We start from the raw sequence: 21,797 nt of genomic DNA, 5'->3' as shown, positions 1-21,797 counted from the left end.
ATCCATTAGCAGGGCTTTTAGTTTATCTGTGTCTGTCTTTATGTGTGATCTGAATCCCCTGCAGATTCGACACTCATCATGGATGTGAGTTTCCCCGAGATACTTCAAACAGCTCAAACAGGGATCATTCGCAGGCATCAGCTTATTGCAAGTTGTGCAAGGTTTGAAGCCTGTGGATCGGGGCATGCCCTCTCCCTGGGACAACATCCCTGAAAGGACTAAACTTTAAATCTAACTAACTAACTATAACTACACTTATTCCTAATGTTAAACTATATACACTAAATTACAAGAAAAAATATACTGGTTTGGACAGATTACCATGCCAGGAAGACATTCTAGCAACTGTCACAGGTGGTAAGGAGGAATTGGGGGAGGGGGAGAACAGGCGGCACCCCTTATACTGGTGCATATACGTGCGACCCCAGAAGGCACTAGAGCTGTCCCTACAGATACCAATGAGGGAAAAATCTCTGGTACGGGTGCACGGGGCACGCACACGCCTAACATGGAATGGTTATGAGCAAGCACTCAAAGAACAAAAGATTAATAGTATACAACTGTGAACTTTTCCAAGAGGAGGAGAAAGGATCAGCTTTGGACACTGGAAGATTCTGACTCAGGCCATGTGGCGGGAAGAAGGAACTGAAAAGATGATTGGTCTACTGCTTACACTCTTGGTGTGGAGCGTGAGAACAGGGGCACAAGTGCAGACCAACGGATACTGCTTGCAATAACGTTATGGCCCCAACCACACAGTAGAGCGCATGCATGCCCGCAGTGGAATACACATAGGGACTGGCACTCAAAGAAGAACCTGTAAGTCACCATCAGTGCAGTTCCATAAGGGCTGCTTAGTGCAGACAGAATTCTGGCATTAGGTGACATGACCTGAGTCCTATCTATCTTACATTGCTTACTTCATTGCTATCGCTGGTGGAGCTGAGGGTGAACTAGGGGTCTTAACTTTCCTAGTGTGACAGGGAGAAGAAAAACTTTTAGCCGAAGTAGAAACCAATTGAATAAAACTACCATTCTAATCTGCCATAGCTTTTATAAGACAGTAGGTTGACACCTGAAGAAGTGAAATAATAGATGTTTGCAAATTTGGTTCACATCATATATTTAAAAGAAAGGAAGCATCCCTTTGAGGTAGCTTCCAGTGAATTTATTTCTGTAGAACAGAAGAAAAATTATTCCTGCATGGAAGCTTATAGGTATACTGGACGAGAGAAAATATTTTTAAAATTCCACAAGATATTGGAGGAAGGGAGTTACAATGGACTTTTTATTGTCATTCTGGTTTTAAAAAATAAAAGACTGAAAAGAAATGGCACCTTATTGTTAAATAGATATGTACCTTGTAAATTCCACGTTTTATATATTTTTTAAAAAATTTACTACTTTTTCCTTCTAGTTAGCACTGCAGAGCTAATAGCTTTAGAAAAATTAAATGGCTTCTACTTCAGATTATGAAACTTTATAATATTTTTAAACTAAGCACCAATTGAAGAATTTTTGTTGGCTGTGATGCCTGAGCAAGAAAGGACACAGCTTGACATGGATGAGTACTAGGATGAGTATTTGCAGGACGTGTGTTTGAAAACACTCTTCCCCACTGTTTTACATGTAAGGTAAAGTCACTGAGGCTCACCGAAGATAGAACCCAATAAGGTAATTTGTGGGCAACATTTATAAATGCATTTTAAAGACCAGTTAAATAAACAAACTGATACAAAGACATTAGTGTGATAATTCTTGACACTTCTATAGCTGTTTCTATCCAAGGATCTCAAAATAAAAATACTAATGCCTTGCAAAATCCCTGCCAGGCAGGTAATCACTGTTTTATAGGTAAGGAAACTGAGCATGAGCGGTTTGGAGCCAATTTTCAAAAGTGACCCCCAATTGAGTGCTTCTGTTTTCGGGTGCTCAACTTTGTAACACCCAGAACCTGACTGTTAGAGGCACTAGACACCCACAACTCCTATGTTCATAAGGCAGTCTGTGTTTAAACCTGAGCACTCAAAAATGGAGGCTACCAAAATTAGAGATCACTTTTAAAAGTTTGGTCCATAAGTGACATGCATCAGCACACACGGGAATTCGGTGGCATTGTCAGAAACAGTATTCAGGTCTGATTGCCAGTTCTATGCTTTAACCAGAAGATGGATTCTTTAAGTCCCAGCAATTAAATTATTTGAGGTGGTTACTCCTTCCAGAGCTGAACTTCCACTTTCACTGAAGTAATAAATTGTAAACTTTTTTTTTTTTTTTTGGAGTATAGAATCTCAAATATAATTGTAGGCCTAACAATGAAAAAACAATTCTTGATACTCTCTGACATCTTTCCATATCTGACAACAACCTCATCACAGGGGAAAGATAATAGAGTCTCTCTCAGTCATGTTGCATTAAGTTTTTTTTTCCAGTTATTCCTCATTTTGATTTCCTACATTGAAAACAAAAGGCCAAAAAGAGTCCACTTACAAGCTCTAGGTCTTGAAGACCTTCGATACTTTAAAGCAGTGCCAACACTAAAACTAAGTTAGTGCGCTGAGGTATTTAAAAAAAAAAGGGGGGAGGGGTTTCCTCAACTAAGAAGGTCAATTACCTTGCCAGGGTAAGGGACTTATAACTAGCATCTTTTATGAAGCATGTTGTTTCTGTACAAAGAAAACTAGGGGCTGAACAGTAGACATCTCAAAAAATTTTTTTTTAAATTCATCCTATTTATCTTTTAATATCTTCTGGGTATTCAACTTTGCTCCATGATTTTCAATTATTTTGTTTTGCTCTTCCCTTACAATTGTGATACAAAATATAAATTCTATTTCAGTTAATAGGAAAGAATACTTCATGAAAACGTGAAAGGCAATTATTGGTGCACTTTATAGCAATTTTTTTTATTTTTGTGGGCAGTCTGGATTCTAAAATCTGTTCTTAAGATCATCTACAGGTCATAGTAGTACACATTTTCCCTCTGTGGGATGATAGTTTAATGTCTACTCTTGCTCTGATTTAAATAACGGGGGTAAGGTGGATTAAAAAAAGCACTATAAAACTGATTGTAAAATCATGAATGATATATGAAACTTAATTTTTTTAAACATGCTAAACTGATGAAATTGGAACCTCAAGTCTTCTTTCATATTTTTTATTTATAATTAGCAAGCTGTACATGGGACAACAATGAAGTATTATATTCAGGTCAGGTAATAGTCTATATGCAGCTCTACTGGATAAGTAACTTCAGCTCAGAATGCCCAAACAAAATATATTAACTATAATTAACTCTAAGTCATTATTTCACACTGTCAAGGTTCCTGTGTACCCTGTGGCAAAGCCTCCAGATTTTGCAGCAAGCTAATGGAAATTCTGTGACAGCTTCGGAAAAAATGGAAAATCAAGGTTTTTAATTACACATTAAAGTTAATATTAATCAGTACACTAACCCTTGTGTGATTTATTTTGATATTGAATTCAATTTTTATGTTATCCTCACATTTTCAGTGTGCTGCACTTTTTGCTGTGAATAATCATAGAGAAGTAGGACTGGAAGGGACCTTGACAGGTCATATAGTCCATTCCCTTGCACCGAGGCAGAACTAAGTATTATCTAGAACATCCCTGTCAGGCGTTTGTCTAATCTGTTCTTTAAAACCTCCAATGACAAAGGTTCCACAGCCTCCTTGGTAATTTGTTTCAGCGCTTAACTACCCTTACAGTTAGGACGTTTTTCCTAATGTCCAACCTAAATCTCCCTTGCTGCAATTTAAGCCCATTACTTCTTGTCCTGTCCTCAGTGGATAAGGAGAACAATTTATCCCTTCCTCTTTATAATAACCTTTCATGTACAAAGATTATGTCTCTCCCCCCAACCCCGGTCTTCTCTCCTCTGGACTAAAAAAGCCCAGTTTCTTTCAATCTTTCCTCATACACAGGTCACGTTTTCTAGATCTTTAATCAGTTTTGTTGCTCCCTGGACTTTCTCCAATTAATCACCTTTCCCAAAGGGTAGTGTCCAGAACTGTCACAGTTCAGGCATTATAGTGCTGAATAGAATGGATTAATTACTTGTGTCTTGCTGACAACAATCCCGCTAATATATCCCAGAATGATGCATCATAGAACTAGCTATATCATAGAAATTTTCCAGCGAGGGAAAGCCAATGGTGCCAGCACCTGGTTAGGGGATGATTGGGCTTTTGGCACGTGCAGAAACAATTTGAGATTGAAGGATACACACTAGCTGATGTTCTAAACTGTTGTCTTTACGTTCTAACTTTAACATGCCAATGAGATAAATGGGGCAGGTCACACCTTGCATGGCTATTGTTTCAGGATGTCTGCAAACTCTGGCAGACAGAACTATATTGGTTACACTATGTTTATATTTCTGAGGTGGCCTTTGCAACCATGGAGGCTAGAAAGAATTATTTTTTTAAAGGAAAGCTCAGAAGCTGGAGTACAATTCTGTGGGAGTAAGGGATGAATTTCACTGCTGTGAAATCATGACATATATGATCCAAGCACCTCTTGATGACAACTCACAGAGGGCACAAGAATGCATAAGAGTTACAAGGAACCACTGACTCTGGTATTTACATACTAGTTTACCAAAAAGTGTCATGTAAGGTCTCTACTGAGAGCCTGTGTTGCAATGGTTAACATAAACTTCACAAAATGTATGTGCAAACGAAATGTAAGGAAATGTGTGTACATATCGGAAATTATACTCTTAGGAATTTATAGTGAATGGCTGGTCCCCTGAGGTAGCATGCCAGAAGACAGGTTCCACCAGACAGGAGCTGGGAGACACTTATCTCCCTAGTTGATCATTGTGTACTGTTTGCAGTGTTGCATCAAGTCGAGAGACAAGCTTCCGAGCTACACAAAGCTCTTCTTCAGGTCCTGAATAGCTCAAAAGCTTGTCTCTTTCAGCAACCGAAGTTGACCCAATAAAAGATATTACTTCACCCAATTTGTGAGTATTTGTGTATTATCCATCTTACAGTGGAAGTCTATTTACATACTGAGTCAAATGCTAATGAAGCATTTGCCTGGACCTCAAGAGAAGAAATTAACAGGAAAAGGTGACCAGGAGGGGAAGGTACCCAGTTTACAGGTAATGAATGAAGGACTGGTCAAGGTATCAGGGATGCAGAAAGACACCCTGGCATACTTTATTTAGAAAGACAAGCTGCCAGCAGGCATGTTTCTCAGGAAAGGAAGGTCTCAGTCATTCTGACTGAAAGATGCTGTGAGAAGGACTTTAGGTAAGCAGCACCGTATTAGACAAGAGGATATCTTAATTGTACGTGTAGGCTCTAGAATGCATGATTTTTATACATAACCCTTTGTTTCCATTAATCTTACTTGCTAACATTTGAATCTCAGATGTTTGTTAAATAATCTTATGCTTGCTTTCTCTATAAATAAATACAACTACTGTGTGTTTAATAGAGCTGTGTCCTGAGGTGAAATTGATATGCTGGTGTGTACTATTCCTTTGGAAGTAGCAAATCTGGGACTACTGTGAGTGTCCAGTGGAATAAAGGCTGCACCCTCCAGGGAGATGCTAGGTGGGAGGGCGGGGGGTTGGAGTTCGCCTAAAGCTAACCTGCATAAGTGACAGTAGTCTGCATAGGCTGAGAGAAGAGTACTTGTCAGGTAGATGACCCCTGACAGTCACAGACAAGGCTCCCTCACGCTAAGGGCAGGTAGTGTTGAGGTGCCCTCTCAGGATGCATCAGTGGCGTAGGGTACAGCATCTACATCCAGTTTGCTGGTGAGCCAAAGATCACGCTCCAGTCACATCTATACCATATAAGAGATGTACGGAGAGATTCAAAAGAAAGAAGGTTGGAAATAAATATAAGAAAAAGTTGACAGTTTATTGTTTTCGATTTGTTTATTTTGGGAAGTGAAATAGAACAAAAGAAGGCCAGCATGATTAAACCGGAGACATATGCTAAACTTGACAGACATTATTTGGAAAGACTGTTCAGCTTGTGGCTTGAATGTTGGAGGGAGAAATGCGAATGGGGTAAGATCTCTAATCATGGATTTTGATGATCAGCAGGGAGATAAAAAATATGATCCATCCACAGGGCCTGAGAACGAGAGAAGTACAGATTTAGGATGCCAGCTGGGTATCAATCCCAGTGAGGCAGCCATAAGGCCTGAACTGGTCATGTTAGAGATCCAAAGGCTGGGGCTAGTGGAGAAGGCCAATAGACAGGATATAGTGAATAGAGAAAAGGAGAGAAAGGCCTAGGAAAGTGAGTTGCAAGTGGACAAAACAAAAGCTGGAGGCACAAAAACAGTACTAGAAGTGGTCCAAAGACCAAGAAACAGAAGAGGAGAGGCAGCATGCCCTGAGCATAGTAAGTTTACAAAAATGGATCCCTGAGCCCACACTGGCAATGCTCACCAGAGATCACACAGCTGAGACAAGTTGTGCTCGAAATAGAGAGACTGATTGCATTGAAGAGTATTTGACTACCTTTAAAAGGATTTGCAGTGTACACAGAATCCCTGATGAATACAGAATGATTGTTTTGCTCCCCAAACTGATTGGTAAAGCTTTGCAGTGTTTAATGAAATGGATGTAAGAGAGATTAAGTAACATTCAGTTTAAGACATTTGTGTTTAAAAGGTTTCAAAGTAGTACAGAGACACAGTGCCTCAACTTTAGAAACCTTAAAACTTGATTAAAATGAGTCACAGGGAACATGTTCATAAAATGGGAGGGTTATTTAACAAATTGTATAAAAAGTAAAGGGGCAGACTGTTATAACAAGATGATAAATGTATTTGCTCAGGAGCAGTTCTTTGACATCTGCTCCGAAGGAGAAGCCCCAAGCTTCTATAGTGGTGGCAGCAGCGGATTTGTACCTACTAGCAAGGGGGGAGTGAAAGGGAGAGAAGGGAACAGACTGGATTTAGATCACATGCCAATTTTGCTTAGCTGCATAAAAAGCCAAGAGCTCAACCACCAAAAGATAGAAAATCTTTTGCATAATCAACAACCTATTGAAATCTCTTGCACAGAAACCCATTTATAGTAGAAACGGTACTTATTAAAATGAGCAGTAACAGTTTTAGGCCAACTTATGCTCAGTTATAGTGGTGTAAATCCAGAACAATTCCATTGACTTCAGTAAGTTATTGCAGATTTACATCTGTTTAACAGCAATATTTGGCGTATTTCACCTGTTTAATTACTTTCTTGAAATAGTCTTCAATATTTGTTCCCTCCTAAAACAAAGTGATATGTACCAGTGTTAAGTATTTCCATCAAAAGAAATAAAGATCTAGGACAAAATGTATAAGCCCTGAGTGACAAACTTAAGACACCCAAATAAGTAATCTGATTTTCAGAGGTGCTGAGCACTGCAAACTTGAAGTCAATGCTACCAAATCAGAGCTTGACTACATGGATGCAGCAAACAGTAGAAAAAGGACCAGAAGGAAGGGAAACAAACCATACACAGTCAACGGCTCCCCACCTTTTCCTCTTAAAAAAAGAAACCACAAGTTAAAAGAAATAGACAGACTTGTCTTGGTTCTTATTAACTTGCTGGTTACAGAACCCTGGTTTTGGTCCACATCATTTAATTAGCTCAGGAAATGTAGGACTTGTAGGTTTATTGGTCTGGAAAGAACCATAGAGCTGTGAGTTCTCACTCAGGAGAAGTGTGAACTAATTTGAACTTTAGCTGACTTGTTTTTTCTGTGGAAACGGCAGACTTTTTTTTTTTTTTTTTAAAAGATGTATGACTTCTTTAATGGCTTCTTCTGTCAAGTTGCTGAAATGCTTGACTCCATCAAAACTGCCCTTGACTAAATGAATATAAGAAACAGAGTATGATTCCTAAGTCGTTAGCCAGAAATGTAGTCTGACTAAGGTGAAGGGAAGAACACATTTTAAATGGAGATATCACATTAAGCATCGTAGATAACAATAAGAGCTGTTGGAAACAACTGGATTTGTTGCTTAGGACCCATGGGCAGAAAAGGAAATTTTCAGAGCAGGAAATATATCCTACTGGATAGGAAATGGCAATTCTTAAAAATCAGATATGTCCCAGTTTCTTCTAAGGCTTTGTTCAGTTTTGTTTAATTGTGTGAACTTTTGGAGTATAGACGTATACACAGCAAGTTGGAAAATTGTTACCTACCTACCTTAGAAAGAAAAAAGCTAGCTTTATAATCTTTTAAACTTTAGATTGTTAGATATTTTTCACAGAATGTAACCATTCAGAATCAACTCTATTCCAGAGTCAGGTACAGGAAAGTAGAGTTCTTCCCTGCCTTTGACAGCCGGACAGGATCTTTAACTACGTTTCCAGCTTGGAATAAGCATTATCTGTTACTAAGCAAAGAAATGTGGAGTTGGGGGAGGGAAACATGGCATCTTCGCATTACCCAAATTCTGGGACCAGCTTCACCTGGAAGTTAGAGCACCTGCAGGATGCTGTAATTCATGCTTGGCTTCACATAAGCTGCTGAACGGGCTGTGAGAATCAGAGAATAGCCAGGAGTACAGGATGGCACCAACATACTAGGGGCTTGGAAGACTGCCAGTGTAGTTATATTCTTAAGAATGCTATCAAGAATTGGAATCAATCAAACTATGAAGATGACGAGGAAAGATTATTATATGGACAAGGAAAACATTATATATCTCATACATTTTAAATCTTTTATTCATTTTAGTCAATTGAAGGTTCTTACTAACTTTTCATAGGAAGAGAAGGGAAAGGAAATCGACAAATGAGAGTTGAGCAGGCATTTTAAAATCGGGGGGGGGAGGGGGGCGCCATTCACTGACCTCAGTGGTAAGTAACATGAGAAAGAAGTCTGTTTAAGTACACAACATTTTTGGAGGAAGAGATTAACCAGTATATCAGCAAGCAACAGGAACAAATAGGATTTACATCTAGCACTCTGAAGAAAGAACTGAGAACTGGAAGTTTCAGGATTGCTCCTGCAGAATTATGATCTGTAGGCACATTAGGGCTAGAGCAGCAACTTCCAAAATTTCTGGAGAGGTAGAAGAAGTAAGGTAATAAGCACAGGTCTAGCTATGGGTCATTTTCTGTGTGGCTCTGCAAGTACAACTGGATGAGGAAATCTTATACTGGCAATTTTTCCAGACATTCTTGGTAAAACTGGACAGTTATCAATCTTGATATAGTCCCAAAAAGGCAGGGTTGGCTGTAACATAACATTATGAATGTACTGGGGGGAATTTTTTTTATTGCCTCCTTAGCATATAAAGAGGCAGAAATCACTCAATGAAAGTAATTTTCCATCAACTGTATTTCTGCAAGTTTTGGAGAAGAAACTGAGGCGCAGAAAACTGGGTGAAATTCTGGCCTAACAAAAGTCAAAGACAAAACTCCCATTGACTTAGAAGGATTTCACACACTGCTTTTAAATTAAAGCCAATGAAACAGTACTGTAATTCTCTAGAAATATAAGGCCAATGAAAAGAAGAAAGTTAAATTTTTGCAGAGTAGAAAGCAGTAAGCTATACTATTGCAGGAGCTTGCTAACCTTAGAACCTGTGTAAATACAATTTAAAACTGTGCAGAGGTACCAAAAATTCAATGAAGTTGACTCTGTACTGAGAGTACTTAACACAGCAATTCAAATTCAGATTGCTGATTTATGTGATTTAGTAAAAACCACTTGTCCACCTCTTAAGAAATTTTTTTGAGATGTTTTCTCTCTAAGCAAAAACACCAAACTTTTCAACTTGTGACCTGGACTGTGGCTTGTATAAATTTGAAGCTACTGATATAAGAAATGGATAAAGGTAACAGATCAGACTATCATCTGACCAGCAACTGGATCAGAACCGTGAGCCTGATCTGGGGACTGGAGAACTCTAAGAGAAAAAGAAATTTTCTGCACACATTCTTCAGTTCAACAGATTCATCACAAACAAGGCTTTACTCTTCACTCCTTTATTTGGGACCCTTTCTGAGTTCTGCAGTCTCAACATATCAAGCATTAAAAATTATTTGCTCTTGCCAACAATTTTTGTTATAGAAATAGATGAGATGGCATTTGTATCTTAAATACTTATTTTCAGAAGCTTATAACCTAACCAAACAATTATATTTTGAGCTGAAATTTCTTGACTGTTTTTTAAAAAATATTTGGAGACAAATCTGTTCAGACATTTGAAAATTGGACACTGAAAATAATGTATTTCAGTGAGTATTTTACCAAATACTGGTTTTAATTTTTCTTTAAACAAGAAAAAGTACAAGTATATTAATGTAATAGTCAAAATTTATTTGCACCAGAAGTTATAGTTTCCACAACTCTAACTCTACCCCACTGTTTATATATAAAAAAACCATATAAATAAATTAAATGGTGCATTTAAAAATAATATTTTACCTGAATTAAGCCCCATATGTAATTTGTATAATTTTTTGTACTACTTCATAAAATATTTTGGGATCATGTAATAAAGGTCCCAGTTGTTATGCATACAATGTAATGGGGACAGAATTGCAAATTATAATAGCAGAATATAGGACGCATCAGAAACTTAACTCTGAATTTCATAACATTTTGTGCAATTAAAATTTCACCCTTAACAATAAACTAATATGGGTCTGTTCTGAATTTATTTAGCATATATTAAAAAAACGAAAGGAATCAAATTTATCAATGACTGTTCAGGAGCAGGTCAAATGAGAACCAACCAGCTAAAATTGTCAAATATTCATTTTTAAAAAGTGTCAAAATTTATCAATGAAGAAATCTGAGAGTACACCATCGTCCTTTAATAAATACTAAAAATCAGAAGCTAAGTAGAAATCTACTTAAAATGCAAAAAAAAGTCAAGTTAGTATGTGGAATATAGCCTGGGTAAAATTTCCAAAAAGTGTAAGTCTTGCGCCTGTATGATTTGCTCTAGTTTCATAAAGACATTTAATTCCTGTGACTAATAGTATGTGGCAGATTTTTCAAAGTTCAATGGAAAAGTTGGTAAAACATCAGATATATGGTAATGTTAACCCTTATTATATGTGTTATGCTGTAAACAGAGGTACAGAAAAAACTACGTATACAAGAAAAAATGCAATACTGACAGAACTGACAGTAACAAGCACAAAAATTTTTTAACTCAGATTACCTACAATTTTTTAAATATTCTACTCAGACTCTTCCTATATAACTAAGTACATGAATATGTTTTTATCTGATAGCATAATGAGGAAAAAGTTGGAATGCTAAATTAATCCCGTTCTTTTAAATTTATTCTGTAAATCATGAATGTCAGCAAACCAATGACAACTGATATAATTGGCCTTATAAAATCAAATATGTGTTTTAACTTCTTTAAGAGCAAACTGAAGAAACCTTAAGTTTCATAATATAAATTAACATCTGTTTAATTTTTAATAACTGCGTAAATCAAACCTCCTCCTTCTAATCTTCGGCACTATTGTATCTAAAAGATGGTAAGAGTGCAATTTTCAGTTTACCAATTTGTGTGTGTAGACTACAATAGGGTACAATTTTCAAGGCAAATAAAATTTTATAGTCTATTGACCTCAAAATAACTACTTTTAGAAAACCTGAACAAGCCAACCCATCATCAGCCCAATTCAGACCAGATTCTCTTTTATTGGAAATCAGTTGTTTAAAAAGATGTTACGAGTTTTTTTCAACTTTTCAGAAGCTCTACTTGATATTTTCTTCACTGTAAAACTTCAAGTCTAAACTTCAAAATGAATAACAAAACAGTTTGTTATCAAGTGTCAAAAGCACTGCACAATTTGTTCAGAATAAATAGTTAAATCTATCAAAAATGAACATCTTTTGGATAAAACGTGCTTTTTTCCTTTAGATTGAGGAGCAAATGATTATGGTTAAGACAACAAGGTATTTTCTCAGCGACCATTCAGTTCCCAGTAACAGGCTTTTATTATATCTATCTATTATATAATACCAAACAGAAAGATGTTTTTGACACTCCTGTTTGGTTAATCATTTTCATATTTTAAGGCAAAGCAAAACATTTTAAAACAGGATCTGTTGTAAATATTGATTCATCATGATACTGATTTAAAAACAGAAAGGTCCTAAAGGCAAAGTGTTTTCACTCTTCAACAATGGTTTGCTAAAAAAAAGGTCTGAAAATAATCAGAATGCAAGAAATAGAAATATATCAAAATGTAATCTATTTGTGTAAGTCCAGAGAACTCCTTGTATGTCTTAGAAAAAAATAATTGCTGTACAACTAAAAGAATCATCTATGACAATTGTAAACAGGAAAGTGAAGATCCTTGCCCTTTAGTACCTACATTAAAAAAAAAAAATCTAATGATGCACACTGCCTCATTTTAGAAACTGATCAGGTTTATGAAATGAAATACATTCATTCTAGCAGCTTTAATTATTATTATTATTATTAATTTAATTAACAGGAAAAAAGTTATCACTATTTGTTATTTCTAAATATGTTAACGGAAATGTGAAAGTAGGAAATTTGTTATCTAATTTTTGAAGCTCTAAAAATGAAGTGAGTGAAATATATGAGGCTCAGACGAATTAGAATCCAGAAAATGAATGAAAATCTTTACAGACATTTGGAACCTCCGTAGAGTTTCAAACTTGATTATTAAAGGGGATAGAGAATTACTGGAGAGTTTATCAGAGGCATTATGTTGTGAATATTCTCTACAGGCCATCTCAAAAACTTCCAAAGATACTTAAATGTGATGCCAACCATGTACATTATTGACTAAATTATGAGACCCATACTCACACCATATAACACCTTACTTCACAAGCAGAACCATTTGAATTAAAAGGATTTTTCGCAAAGTAATTTACTAAAGGTTATCAGAATCTGGTCTTATACATTTAATTCATCCAATAATATCCCACAGTACATTTAAAAGCTTAAAATAAGTGCATGTTAAGGCTTGCAGAAAATAGTATCAGTATAGACATGACCTCACCATAACAAATTAAGGCCATCATCCTACACTGTGACTGACATGGGCACAGCAGTCTACTCACACAGATCACAATGCAGAATGGAGGGACACAACATTGAAAAAAATAACATTTTGCATGTCTGAACTGATATAAAGTTTTCAACTAAATGTGTAGATGTACATTTTAATCTTTGCTGTTTGTTAAAACTATCTGATGTCATTTTTTCAAACGATAGAACGTGCACATTTGTATGTTATTTACATGAATAAAAATGTAAACAAAGGCTCATGGATCAAGTTCTTTAACTGTTGGAACGTGGCAAATATCTTCCCTTTCAAGAACAGCTCAAAAAGGTAGAATATTTTCTTGTTGTAAGAGGATACCTTTTTCTTGTGAATGTTCAAAGACATAAAATTTTTCAATGACAAAATTAAGCAGCTATAACTCGCTATCTTTAATTGCTAATAATACATGATTTAGGCCCTTCTCCAGTTCTGAATGCTTTTCTCTTGGTGCTATTTTTCTATGCTTAGGTACTACTAAAATTAGAAGGTCTGAAAAAAAAGTTCTATCTAGAAACACGATACAGCTAAACACTACTTTTCTGTACAATAAATTTTTATTCTACACAATAATCGAATAGCTGTTGGAACTGTAATGGTACAGTGTACATCTACACTAAGTACAGTAGCCAATTTATTAAAATGTTAAAGACATTTACAGAACAGATTAAAATATTAACACGGTTAAGCTCGTCATCTAATAAATATACATTGCAGAGAATCAAAATGGTTTGCTGACCCAACAAACATGCACAAGGAAATGGCAATGTGATCTGATTTACAACATTGCCAACCGAATTATTTAACCTCTCTCATCATGTGGTGATTTTCCTACACCATCCTATTGCAAACAATGGACATACTACAAATCTCAATTTAAGAAAAGGCAAGGAAGATTAATTTATCTATCTTGTTTTTTGTTTCATTGTATAAAACACAATGTTGAAAACAAAGTGATTAGAAATATTTGTATTTTGTTATGAACATTTGGAAAATCAATGAGAATAGCCTTTTTCATGTACTGTACAACTATTAACTTAAAAATGTCAAAGCGCTATCAAACTGAAAAGAAAGGAAATGAGTAACTTTAAAAAAATACTATACAGCTATTTTGTGTGTTCAATCATCCTAAATCACGCATGCCTGATTAGCATATTGTTGAGAGGCACAACACTGATCAAGTCCCTTTACCCCCCCAGTCTGCATTTGAAGGTACTTCTGTCCTAAACATTGTAAAACCCAACTCCTCAGAGACATTCTGGTATCCAGTATGTCAGCACGGTCCTGTTACATACTACTGCTTATTTAATGCACCTGAATCTCACTGCTTCCTAGTACTAAATATTATTACTACTTGCAATGTAGGTGCAAAATCATTCGTGTCCAAGCTTTTAAAAAGCAATATTTTCATTTACGAAATCAATTTTGGGGGCCTTTAAAATACAAATTCTAGTAATTGAGAAACAGAATTAGATCACCACAAAAAAAGGATCACATACAACTTCTCGGTAAATACAGATGCATCCTTATGCACTACAGCCAAACTCCCAAGTGACATCCTCACACTTCATACTCGTGGGAAATTTTTTTTAAACACCATACAAATTACTGATAAATTAGTATTCTTTAATAATAAAAATCAACTCTGATTTCCCTGAATTAAATATCTTTCATTCTACAGAAGAAAATATCGACTCTTAGAACTTCATAAGAGAAAATTCTCTCAAAACTGAGTCAGAGGATGCTTTTGGACTGATAGAATTTTAACAACAGATTTTTTGAAAAGGGAGGAGAATAAATGTACTGCAAGTGGGACAAACTGAAAATCTTACATTACTATATCACCAAATCTTCCACCTCTGGAAAAAAAAAAATATGCAAGAAGCAAAACAGGTGAAACAGAAGAGAGTAGTGCTACTGAATTACCCAGGAGGCCAATTCATCTCAACAATTTATCTCAGAAGTTCTATTTTAGTATTAAGCCTCCAAAGCACAAAGCCCACTTTATTTCTATTCACATGTAGATTAAACCCTCCCACCCCCAACAACAGCTTTACTTTTCATGCAACAATTCTGGACTTCAGAGATTCACTGCAAGCAAATAACCATGAAGTACTTTAATGCTACCACTCACTATCTATCCAGAACACCAAATATATTACAAAATAAGATAATGCAAACATTTGATTCAATTTTGGCTTCATGCATATCTACATTTTAAAAAAGTAAGCTAAAATCTTGTTGTATATCCTTACAGTATATCATGTCCATTCCACCTTCTAAAAGTAGTAAGAATGGTACCTAACTATGAGTGAGTAAATAAATTTAAATTTGATTTATTCAATCAAATGAACTTCTCCAATTATCTTGCTACCTCAAGAAGGTGAAAGACTTATTTTTATAACCTAATTTCATTTCAGTTTTATTAACCTGTCTTCATTATTCTGTGTGCACCCACCCAAGCACACACAGAAATATTGATATCTACATACATTTTACACGAATATTTACATACATGTTATATACATAAACTAATGTGACTGCATGATTTTCAATATAAAAGCATATGCTTCTTTCTAGCACATAATTGTTGCAATGGCCTTACAAGAGTAATATAAACCTTTTGCAACAACTAGCTAAAGCATGTACCACAGCTGATCCAGGTTTTCATAGCTTGTAGGTTTTTAAAAAAATACAATACCTAGAACACTGTTATCAAACAAATATGTTTTATTGGCATCTAAAAACAAAATGCACCCAACATTAAAATGTACTTTTATCATTTTTTTTAACCCACTGCAGTACGAGGAACAAATCACAGACACTTACTTTAGAGAAAACAGAGACTATAGTGTATATTTTACAAAATCACTTTTAATCTCTGCATTATGATCCTTAAATGACCAGGGCTATTTCTTTCTTTTTCTTGCCAAATTTCAGGAACATAAACTATCACAGCTTTGTCTATGCTTTAAAATTCTGCAGCAGCCTAAAAACATGGACGAGATACACCAGCACCTGTTTTCAAGTATAACGATTTCCACAGCCAACCTAAGGGTAGTATCTAAAAAATTCCATTTTCTTCCATAGGAAGTCTTTGTTTGACAAGCTGTTATTTATCCTTGTGACATTAAAAGCAACTGGGGTCAAGTTTATGTTTTATCAGAGAAATAAAAAATGTTTACCTACCATGTTCAAATTAAGAACAGTGTTCTATACAAGTCAGTTGTACAGTTATTTAAGTGAAAGATGAACATGAACATCAGATTAACTTAATTCTGGCAGACAAAGTGAACTACTAAGGTCCAGTCAGCCATTTATCTATTACAGAGAGATGACAACTTTACAAAAGGTATCTTTTACCTACTGAGTGATGATTATGTTCCCTCAGTTTCTGTGCTTTCTACCACTGGTTCACTTTCTATATCAGCTTCTGTGTCACTCTTCTCTTTGTTTATCTCACTTGAAGATGCCAGTTTTTCATAAAGTTCTGGATCATTCTGCACTTGCACATTTGGTGGCTGACTTTCTGTCTCTGTATTTTCACCATTCACCTGGGGTATATTATCAGCTTTGCGCTGGGAAGTGGCCCCTTCAAAATATTCAAAAACCCTTGGATGTGGAGGGGGGATCCAGTTGTTCTGCATTCTGTCTCTTCCAAATCTGTTTCCATTAATTTCTCTGCAAAAATTAAAATCTCTGTCATCCCTATCCCTCTGTCTTTCCCAGGGTCTTCTGCGGTCATCAAAATCCCTGTGAGCATCTTGTTCAAATCCCCTGTTCCAGCTGGGACCACTTCTAGTATCAAATCTGTAATTAACATGACGAAATCTCTCTCTATCTTCATGGAAGCTTTTAGGACCACCGTAAATAGGGAAAACATGATGTTCTCTTTCATCATAATCTCCTCTCTGTCCCCAGTGCTTGTCTGAATTGAAACCAAAATGCTCTCTTCGACCACTATTATCCACACCTGGTCTTCCAAAATTCTCTCTCATATCTATATGTGGTCTTGCAAAATGTTCTCTTCCATCTATTGGAGGTCTTCCTAGACCCTCTCTTGGATCTACTGGTGGCCGTCCAATAGAATCCCTTACATCCACTGGGGATGGCCTATTAAGAGTCTCTCTGTTTTCCACTGGTGGAAAGCGATAGTCTCGGTCTCCTTCCTGTTGAATGTTATCACCTCCAAGTGGTAACCTTTTTTCTGGATTAGAAATGCTATCAACATTTTGTCTTCCAGGTGTTCCAAAAGGTCTGTCTGTTTGGTTAAAAAGATCTCCTGGAGGAGGAAAAGGACCTCTAGGTGGTGGATGAAGGGATGGGTCAAGGATTGTTGGGGGAGGGATATTGCGCTGTGCTGGCATTCCAGGCTGTATTAATGGAAATCTTGGTCCAGGTGACTGGGGTATTAGTCCTGGACGCATATCTAAGAGAGGCAATCCAGGCATCCTTTGACCACTTATATTTAAATGGGGTATGTTATGAACCCCTGCTGGATGCTGCATCCCCAGAAGTCCAGAACTACTTGAAATATTTGGTGGTGGCACTCCCAAAAGTCCAGAACTACTTGAGACATTGGGTGGTGGCACTATGAGAAGCCCAGAGCTGCTTGAGACATTGGGTGGCGGCACTCCCGCCAAAAGTCCAGAGCTGCTTGAAACGTTCGGTAGTGGCATTCCTGCCAGAAGCCCAGAGCTGCTAGAGACATTTGGTGGCGGCACACCCACCAAAAGTCCAGAGCTGCTAGAGACACCGGGTGGCTGCACTCCTCCTGCAAGTCCAGAGCTGCTAGAGACACCGGGTGGCTGCACTCCTCCCGCAGTTCCAGAGCTGCTAGAGACACCAGGTGGCTGCACTCCTCCCGCAAGTCCGGAGCTGCTAGAGACACCAGATGGCTGCACTCCTCCTGCAGGTCCAGAGCTGCTTGAGACACCGGGTGGCTGCACTCCTCCTGCAGGTCCAGAGCTGCTTGAGACACCGGGTGGCTGCACTCCTCCCGCAGGTCCAGAGCTGCTTGAGACACTGGATGGCTGCACACCTCCTCCCACACGTCCGGAGCTGCTTGAGACATCATTCTGAACTGAAATGCAATAACAATGTTTAGTAGACTGAAAAAGTCAATGTAACACTAAACAGTTCACAATACAAATCATGTTTGTAATCTAATATTTGAGTTAGTATATACATAGTTGGAATATTTACTTATTTAAATATTTGTAATAATTCTGAGTTACAAACACTGATATTTAGTCACTGGGCATTAAGTCACCTAAACCAATGTCTTTACATAGCAAAGATTGAACAGAAGCTTTTTAGGGACAGGGAAAATTACATGTTCAACAAGCCTACAGAAGAAAAATGTGAACATGTTTGAATGAATGCTTAAAACTATGTACTAAACTTAACTAACCAGCTCCTGACCCCTTTCACTTCCAGTAAAATTTAAAGGATTTATTTTTAAAATACTCAATTATGTCCCCTGGCCCAGCTTTACTTCTCCAGCCTAGATGGACACAGACGTGTAAGAGAAATTTCTTGTCCACTGAGGACATGACCTACTGGAAAACAGTGATCAAAAGATGCTAAAAGAGCTCATTACCAGCATTCCCAGATTAAATCTCAAATCCAAGACCATATTCAACCCAAATCTTCCTACATTGGGATGAGGCAACACAATACACATGGGTAAACTTGAATGTATAAAGTCAATTTATATGTGGCAAAATATGTAGGTATAGACATTTCTCACCAGATCTGTTGTTTTCACTGGAAGAAATCTGAACATCTGCAAGATGTGATCCTTTTTCGTCTGACTCTGGTTTGTTGCTTGGAAGAGGATTAAAAACACTTCCTGCTGATAGTGTTGGAGTGGCTAGACTGCTAGAAACTGTGCCAACTGGTAAAACAAGGCTACCAAAAGGAACATCTTTCATCGTCTCTTGAGTAATTGATAGTGGAGGCTGCACTAGAGCTGTAGGGAAAAAACAAACAAAAAACATCTCTGAATATTTTTTAAACTATGTTGCAAATTCAATTTGGCAGATGCTTTATTGTTAGAGCATATCATCAAAAATGGTCATCAAAACAACATTGTTCACTTACGAGTAAGATGTTTTTCAAAAAAACATTTTTAATCCTTAACTATAAGTTTCCCAATGTTTCACTCTTTAAAGTAGATTATGAATAAATACAGAAGCAAACAACACTGGTTTCAACAGGCTTTAATATTCGAACAATTGAATGTAGCCAACTTGAAAATTATAATAAAAATAATTCATAAATAACAAATTCAATGATTGAAAGAAAAAAGACAGAAATAATTTGCTTAATTAATATTATTTGATCACCTATATAACTACCTGATTAAACAATGTATGTGTGAATAAATAAATCATTCATTTGCAAATAATTTCTTCAATGACTGTTGGGAAAATATTAAATATACTGTTTGTGAATATTATTAGATCAACTCAATTATGCACTATAAACCTGTTCTCAATACATTTGTGAAAACAGCATACTTATACCCCACAGAACACTATATCTACCAGAATCTGCATACTATTACTTAATTAAGAACAGGGTGGATAAAATCAATGATTTTTATTTTTAAATTTAAAAATTAGATTTTTTTTTTTTTTTTAACTTAAATACAGGGTTTTTTTAAATACACCTATTTAAAATTGCATTTGAAATCGTGACAATCTACGTTGAGGCCTAAACTTACCATACTCTATTAAAATCGTTTAAAGTAAATTAAAACAATAATACTGAACAGTACATGTTTGCTGCTGAAGGTTAAAGAAAGTTGAAGCACTGAACTGATGGGAAGTCACTACTGGCTAAGCACCTGGAACCACAGTTTGCTGAAGTGCTACACCAGCTTTTGACGGCAGTAGCATCCTCTGCAGATGCAGAGAGAATATTTTCTTCATTTCAGTTTATTCCACTAGTTCAGTTCAATGACTAGTTCATTCAAACTTAAGAAACCAACTGGGAGTTGAAAATGCAGGAAAGCTTGTTTTCTTCTTCCAATCTATAAATAAAAACTAGGTGTGAGAGGATGAGATCTACTTGTTCTATAATTTTGAAGTACAATGGTGACCAGAAACATTCAGTTCAATTCACTAACTACAGATAATAACTTGGTTTAATAAATCAATTAGTTTTAAACACAAAACACATTTTGATATATTTTGTGATGAACTTTTTTTCTTTTGTACCCAGTATATTTTAGGTAGTTTTATTTAATTTAAAAAAAAAATTAAATGTTGTTTTTGTGCATTTTAATTGAATTCACATTTCCAAACAGACCTTGACACAAATCACAAGTAAAAAGTTAATTTAGTAAGAAATGCATCAGTCACCATTCTCTAACATAATAAAAAATGTAAAGCTTAAGAATCTAAATAAATGCAACTTAATATCGTGTATCCTTCCAGTTAACAAAAAGATGCAAATTTAATGTAAAGATGGTGTTTAGTTGCAAATCAACATGTTGTAATGGTTACCAACTAATGAGAATCAACTTTTCTTTAAGAATAACTAAAAAGTACAAATGCAAAACAAGATTAAAACTGATTACTTAAATCAAGGTTGCTGATTTAAATCATTACTGAAATGGGCTATTTAATCAGACTTAAATCAATCCAGTTGGAGTAAAAATTAATATATCAAAAATAGCTAGATTTTCATTAACACAAAATTAATTTTCTTAAAAAAAAAAAAAAGAAAAGCCAACTCACATGTTGGGACGACTGGTGGAACAACAGGGGGTGGAACAACAGGGGGTGGACCTGGTGGAACTGGAGGAGGCATAAAACCTATATGAAAAACAAGGAATAATTTAATAGAATGGCCAACTCTAATAAAAATGCAATAATAAAACCTTATTAATCTGCACTAATCAGAAGAAGAATGCCCCACTGCAAACTGGCAAGTACCAGTGGTGGGGGGAAAAGAATTAGCAAGGGCTACTGCTTTCCAGAGGGTTCCAACTTTAACACAGAGAGTGTATATGTACCTCTTTAAAATGGCCATTTATACCAGCAACACTCAAAGGAGAAGTTAAAGTTTCAACTAACATTTTCTAATGAAGAAAAATGATAAAATGAAACAACAAAATAGTTTAATTTTTAAAGCTAGACTAAAAATGTGAAGATTTAACTAAATATTCTGTCCTGAATCTCTGAGTCAGAAATAGACCTAGCATGTAACATACATTTAAGGTACTGGGTTAGCATGGATATATTTATTATACAATCAACTAAAATGGTAACTTACCAGGAGGTGGCTGTGAAGGGTTGAAACTTGCCCGCAAGAAGGGAGGTGGTGGAATTGCACTGTAGCCAGGAGGTGGGACAGACATTGTGACAGGAAATGCTGGTGGAACTAAACTAACAGCAGGTACAGCTGGAGCTACTGGAATCTTTTTTTGGGTGAGAAGAAAAAAAATGAAACTTCAACTTTTACACATTATTCAATTACTTTGAAAAAGGAATAAAATGATTTTGATTGAAATTCTTGTTCATTACAAGTAGTAATTATAATCAAGATTCTACTTATGCTGTGGCAAGCATGATGACTTACATGGCATTTTGGGTAGTAGACTGGAAATTCTGCAGTAGCTTCAGGTAAATAAAAAATTGAGGGTTTTATACTTTTATTATGGAAAATAGTGTAGTCACAGTAAGGCATTATTTGTGCTTTAATTAAAATCTTAAATTTAAAAATTTTATATTATATCTAATT

The 21,797-nt window shown here is 36.1% G+C and overlaps 1 protein-coding gene across 7 annotated transcripts in view; it reads right to left on the bottom strand.

Annotated features, from left to right (window-relative positions):
- SCAF8 (SR-related CTD associated factor 8) overlaps positions 1 to 21,797 on the bottom strand; it is a 141,698-nt gene that overhangs the window by 40,015 nt on the left and 79,886 nt on the right. For 3 of the 7 annotated variants that reach the window (XM_067542442.1, XM_067542447.1, XM_067542448.1), the window contains 4 exons: positions 21,330 to 21,474; positions 20,792 to 20,869; positions 18,796 to 19,017; positions 12,896 to 18,126 (listed from right to left, as the gene is read on the bottom strand). In XM_067542442.1, coding sequence (XP_067398543.1) covers positions 16,421 to 18,126; positions 18,796 to 19,017; positions 20,792 to 20,869; positions 21,330 to 21,474 — 2,151 coding nt within the window. In that variant the 3' untranslated portion in view covers positions 12,896 to 16,420. Of the gene's footprint in view, positions 1 to 5,655; positions 6,117 to 12,895; positions 18,127 to 18,795; positions 19,018 to 19,260; positions 20,083 to 20,791; positions 20,870 to 21,329; positions 21,475 to 21,797 lie in introns of those variants that run through there. The other 4 variants (XM_067542444.1, XM_067542443.1, XM_067542446.1 and 1 more) reach the window with 3 other exon arrangements.

This window comes from Emydura macquarii, unplaced genomic scaffold (genome assembly GCF_026122565.2).
Source record: "Emydura macquarii macquarii isolate MOO-44397 ecotype Brisbane River unplaced genomic scaffold, CSIRO-AGI_Emac_v2 contig_705, whole genome shotgun sequence".
NCBI lineage: Eukaryota > Metazoa > Chordata > Testudines > Chelidae > Emydura > Emydura macquarii.
The sequence above is the reverse complement of the archived record's forward strand: the minus strand, read 5'-3'. Positions and strand labels throughout refer to the sequence as shown.